Genomic DNA, 6,000 nt, shown 5'->3' with positions numbered 1-6,000 from the left:
CAAGCAAATAGAACTCCAGTAATAAGATGCAAGGACAAATATTAATATCTATGACTACCATAATTGTTAAGAGTTTCAAAATCAAAGTCAATGATTTATGCTCTAAGGATAGTTGTGTGAACTGGTCTCTGGAGCACGTTTATCATTGATAGCTTTTACAAATACCTATGGAAAGCTTAGGAAAAACCTTACCACCTACGGAAAAGATGGCTTACCACACCCTTCCACCATTACCACAACTTCTCCTACTAACAAAAAAGAACGCAAACATTGAGGTTAAACAGGTGAGTTTTATTATCAAATGTAACAATTCTACAAAAACTCAGTAGTACTGCAGCAAGTCTTACTGCCTATCGTAAAGTCTTTCAGAGCTTTGGTCAGACAGCATTTTAAGGCATCAAGTATAAAGAACTTTTTTCTGATCTTAAGTGCCAGTTATAACCAATTTCCACACACAATAGTTTTTGTTTTATTTTTATTTTTCCTACTGTAGTTGAAGGGCCATTGCTGGTCAGCTGAAGAGGGAATGTTTGGGTCTCCATTCAAGGTGTTAATGAAAGTAATGTAAAGTAAATAAAAATAGCAGCCACATAAATCTGCATGGCATTGCATCCAAGCAAAGGACAATGAGTAACTTAAAGAAACATGTGCACTTAGTTGATCAAATCCTGTTTTCCTCTTTGGAGTTACATGAGGCAGCAGTACTAGCTAGCTAGTGTCTAATATTGCACTTTCATAGCATAAACACAGCTAAACACATAGTGCTAAACACTGACAGCAACAGTACCTGCTCTAATCACATCAGTGTTTACTTCTCAGTCTAGCATGCTGAGTATAATCCTATGCTTTTAAAAGTTTTAATTATTTGACAGTTAAGGCATTAGAGAAAAAGGTTTAAGGTTATCTTAATATATACAAGCATTTACTTCAGTTCAGTTAGTATATTGCTTTCTAGAATACACTGTTCAAATAGTCTGATTTTTGTGATATTAAAAACTATGGAATTTCTCTTATTAAAGTCCAAACCATCGATAATAGGAAAAGTACAATATAAAATAATACACATGAAGCCACAATATTCACTTATGTTCAAACTAGAAATTACTAACTACATGTAGCTGCTTCATTTTTGGTTTTGCATTTTGGCCCCTAATTCATTCTTATTTACAAGTGGTACCTGCTGAGAAGAAAGATCCAATTTCTTAACTATGTATGTTTTGTAATGGGTGTGCTATTTCTTCTACTTAATCCCAAGGTGTTTTAAGAAACATTTATTGATTTTTGACTATAAGACATCATGATGGCCAAGAGACTGGGAAAATATTAGTTTTATTTCTTTTAAGTTTGTGATTTAAGTTTTCCAAGACCCTATTCTTGAATTATTTAGTAAGAGGGCATGACTGTGCAGAAGATAGGGAGATGGAGAGAGAAGAGTGGGAACACACAAAAGTGAAGTTTCCATTACAGAGTTCCTCGTGGAGACGGCGGACATTGGTGGAGTATTCTTTTTTTTCCAAGACTTAAAACTTAGGAAACACCTATGATGCCATGTTAGCTGGAAGTAATGGAGATATCCGATTTCAAATTCACATTTTAAATGCCTATTTGCAATCAGCAAGGAGCCAGTCATACTGCTTGCTATAAGGATTTGGCTTCACTGGCTCAAATTTTTCACTCCACCAAAAGATAGAGCATAGGCCCACTGTCCAATCATGTTTGCTAAAAATACTGCAGCCTGAGTGTAGACAAACTTCCTCTGAAGTTGCCAGAAGCTGTCTTACATCTGATGGTTTCAGGATCACCATACATCTTTCAAACACTGAAAAAAATGAATAAAAGGAAATATTATAGTCTCTAAATTTTTCAATTCTTAGCAACCATTAAAAAAATTATTTTGAATTCCTAAAGGTCTAAAAAAGCCTTAAAGTAGTCCAAATCTTTATTTTACAGAGATATAGTTTGCATTTACATGCCAAATACTCAGGGAGTACAGTGCTGCTGAGTGAAGTTTATGTGATAATTGGCATTTCCATAACTCCCTACCCTTTGCATTATCATGTGTGGAATAATGTGTATGTTTTCACCTCCCCACTTGACTCCTTTGTGGAGACTATTTTATTCATTCCTTAGTCTGGGCCCCCAACTTATCACAGCATTCTTCTGATATCAGAGGCTCAATATCATTTTAAAAATAAAACCATTAAGACAAACTTTAAAAATTAAATTCTAATACATGAAATTTCAAACAAAAATATTTGAATCAATAAGCAGCACTGGGGAATGACATGACAGCAAACATGACAGTGACTAGTTGATAAGCAACCTTTATGTGGATTATTTCATCCTCCTGACCACCCCATTACTATGTTATCCCCATTTTACAGATGTGGGAACTGAGGCACAGAGCAATTAAGCCAATAATTGGCAGATCCAGAATTTGAATGCAGATTGATTCCACTGTGCTATTTCACTTATATACCAAAATCTTTAAAATGAAAACTTTAACTAGACATTGTGCATACTTTCACATGTAAATGAAAAACAGAAATAAAGATAGAAATGAAAACAGCTTTTGAGATTCAGTCTTGTTCATATGACCAGTTTGAAATTGTGGTAAAGATTAGATTTGCTTTAATGACAGATTCTAAAATTGGTACAAATTTAGAATCAGGTATTTAAAAAAGAGAAATATTTGTTAGAATTCATTTTTGAAATGCAGTTTACAAAGTGACCATAATTTAACACAACTTAAAATACTGTGTGCTGAAAGCTTCTCCTTGGATACTAAATACAGATAAGAAAATCTCTATCAATGACCCAACAACACTATTGCCCCAAATGAATTACTGTTATTTTGGCAATAGCACCTGAATTTTCCTTAAATAACTGCCCCCTCACCCAGTCTCAAGGCCATAAAGAGGTAACTTTATCACTGAACCCAATAAGTGACCTAGACATTGCTAATTAGAGCTCTGTATGTCCCTGGCCATAGTGGTTTCAGAGATAGACTTAAGCCAGGCCAGTGAAACTCAATTCCTGCCTTGCTTCTGGACTTAAAATGGAAGGGTATAAGCCAAGAGTTGCTGGGGGCATGTCATGGAGAGAGTCCGGCTGAGAGTGAGCCCTTGGATCCAGCCAAATCAGTCAACCCTGGTCCTGTCTGTTATCAGAGTCAATGAAATGCCACCTTTCCCATTCCCAGCCCATATTATTATTTATTATTCCAGTAGGCAACCACTGTAGATGCTGAAAATTATACCTTCATATTCTGTAAAAATGTGGGAAAGGATGGAAGAAATTAAAAGTTTAACCTGCTTTTCAATTTGAGTGTATCCAACGGAGTCTTAGTGTTTAGCAGTTAAAACTGCAGACTCCTAGCTGCTAGCTAAAAAAACCCAAACAAACCTAGGATAAGGAGAAAATGTTTCCTATTCTTTACCTGCAGAAAAGTAAACACTATTATGCAAAGACAATTTTGAAGTTACGACTGCAATCGTTCATGACTCTTTCCTTTCTAGTAAGATCTGCGTTAAAATATATAGTTTTATTTTGCACTAAACTGTCATGAAAAGTAGTACATACACAAAAGTCTTATAAGATGTCTAGATTTCACCAACCGGTGTTATGGCCTATGTGATGAATCTAAACCCTTAAAAAGGCTGCAACTCTGAATGGTTGTAATATTTTATTTCCTTATAGTAATTTTGACATCTCTTTTCTGAAAAGTATAATCATTTGTGAGATTTCTTAAGAAGAGGAACAGTTTCTTCTTCCTTATATAAAAGATAAAATAAAACCCGTAACTCAGATTCTTCAATCAAAGAAAGTTTGACGGCCTTTTGGTTATTTAAATCAATACCATCAGCATTCATTTAGCTGTTCTTGCCCACTATTATAAATATTAGCTGGAAGAGGAAGAGAGAGAAATTTTGTCTAATTTTGAAAGCTGTTTATTCTCCAAAAGATACCTTGAATTACAGGGGCAGTGGTTTTGTAATGATTATTGCAATCACCACAACAAAATAGTTATTTGTGTGTGTGCGTGTGTATATATATCTTTATAGCTCATAAAACTGCTTTATACTCACTAATCCACCTGAATCTCACCCCCTAAAAATGTTAAGTCACATATGTAGAAGTGATTTTATGGCCATTTTATAGAGCAGGAAAATGTCATCTTAAAGACATGCCTTCTCCATACGTCTGAAAATAGTCATATCCAAGCACTTGTGGACAGATTTAAATTTATGAGCTGACCCTGCCCATTTAAGACCCTAGGAGTACAAGACTTTGAGCTTTAAAAAACAACAGTAACGACAAAAAGCAACAAAAGCTGGGGAAAAACAAACAAACTCTCGCCATCTGAGGAGGCATTTTTTCCAGTCAGCCATCAAACCTCCTTCCCTGGAGGGCCCCTTGGGCACCTTCAATGGCTTGTGAGCTCTCTGTCAGGGGTCTTATATGACAAAAGAGGCATGTCTACAGTAGTTCCTGCGGGCAGTCAACAAATGTCAGTGAGGTTGAGAGGACAAGACTACACGAGCAGACAGAATAGTATGCCTTCTTTACCTTATCATGGGCTTTGGCTACCTTTATCTGATTCTATAACCAGCGACAACATCATTCTTTCATTCAGTTTTTAGAGCACTATATTAGTTTCCTATGGCTGCTGTAACAAATTACTACAAATTTGGTGACTAACAACAACAGAAATTTATTCTCTTATGATTCTGGAGGCCAGAAGTCAAAAATCAAGGTGTCAGCCAGGCTGTACACTCTCTGGTGGCTCTAGGGAACAATCTGTTCTTTGCCTCTTCCAGCTCCTGGTGGCTGCAGGTGTTCCTTGGTTTGTGTCCGCATCACGCCAATCTCTGCCTCCATGGTCACACTGCCTCCTCCTCTCCTATACATGTCTGTCTGATCCCCCTCTGCCTCTCTACAATCACATTTAGGGTCTACCCAGATAATCCAGGATACACTCCTCCTCTCAAGATCCTTAATTTACATCTTTTGCTAGGTAAGATAATAGTCACAGGTCCCAGGGATTAGGATGTGGACATATATTGGGGGCCACCATTCAGCCCACTACAAGAACTTACTCTGCCATGCTCTTATTTGGTCATCAGAAAAGACCACCAAGACCGAAGCTAGAAGTTACAGTCTTTTGGTCAGCTTGGTCATTAGCTATATTACTCTGTGAAAGTTGTCTAACCTCTCCAGCTTTCATTTCCTCATCTGTCAAATGAAGCCATGGGTGCCCACCCAGATGCCTCACAGGGCTCTGGTGAGACTCAAATGAGACTGTAGATATAAAAGTGCTTTAAGAGCACAAGCTGCTCTATGGGTGTAAAAGATGACTGGTGATGATGAATTTGGTATCAATATGGCTGAGGAGAAAACTGTATCAACATATAGTTACAACATAAGGTTAAGGGGAAAGAAACAAGGTCCAACATTGTATGAGGGCATACAAAAAAAGAAGCTGAAAGGAAATAGTCATTGTGGTTATTTCTGGATAGTGGGATTATTAGTGATTTCTTTGTACCTGTCTATATGTTCCAAATTCTTTACAATGAGCACACAATACTTTTATGATCCTTACTTCCTAGGGTTGTTGCGATAATTAAATAACTTATGCCAAATATTTCACACAGTACTCAATGTGAATTTTTAAAAATTCTCAATATAAAGGTAGATTAATCTGATGTTATTAGAATAAGAAAATGCAATCACCAGGATTTTAACAAAGTACCTGATTTGTTATTCTAGCATGACCCCAAATATATAAACATAAGATAGAATTAGAGGTATCGAGCAATGGTTATATTCAATTTAGGACATTTCTAATGAAATGACAAAAGGGTACATTTCTAGTCATTTCTTATTCAATATACTCATTTTACAATATAGATAGTATGCTTATCAAATTCATAGACATCATTAAGGGGTTGAATAAAGGACATTTGGAAAGACAAAGTGTGGACTATAAAGAACACCAAC

The 6,000-nt window shown here is 36.2% G+C and overlaps 1 protein-coding gene across 17 annotated transcripts in view; it reads right to left on the bottom strand.

Moving 5' to 3' along the window:
• Positions 1–270: 270 nt before the first annotated feature.
• ESRP1 (epithelial splicing regulatory protein 1) overlaps positions 271–6,000 on the bottom strand; it is a 56,787-nt gene continuing 51,057 nt past the window's right edge. For all 17 annotated transcript variants that reach the window (XM_070631743.1, XM_008540108.2, XM_008540113.2 and 14 more), the window contains one exon: positions 271–1,819. In XM_070631743.1, the coding sequence (XP_070487844.1) occupies positions 1,813–1,819 (7 nt within the window). In that variant the 3' untranslated portion in view covers positions 271–1,812. The remainder of the gene's footprint in view (positions 1,820–6,000) is intronic.

This window comes from Equus przewalskii, chromosome 8, assembly GCF_037783145.1.
Source record: "Equus przewalskii isolate Varuska chromosome 8, EquPr2, whole genome shotgun sequence".
Classification (NCBI taxonomy): domain Eukaryota; kingdom Metazoa; phylum Chordata; class Mammalia; order Perissodactyla; family Equidae; genus Equus; species Equus przewalskii.
This window is presented reverse-complemented; position numbering and strand designations above follow the sequence as displayed.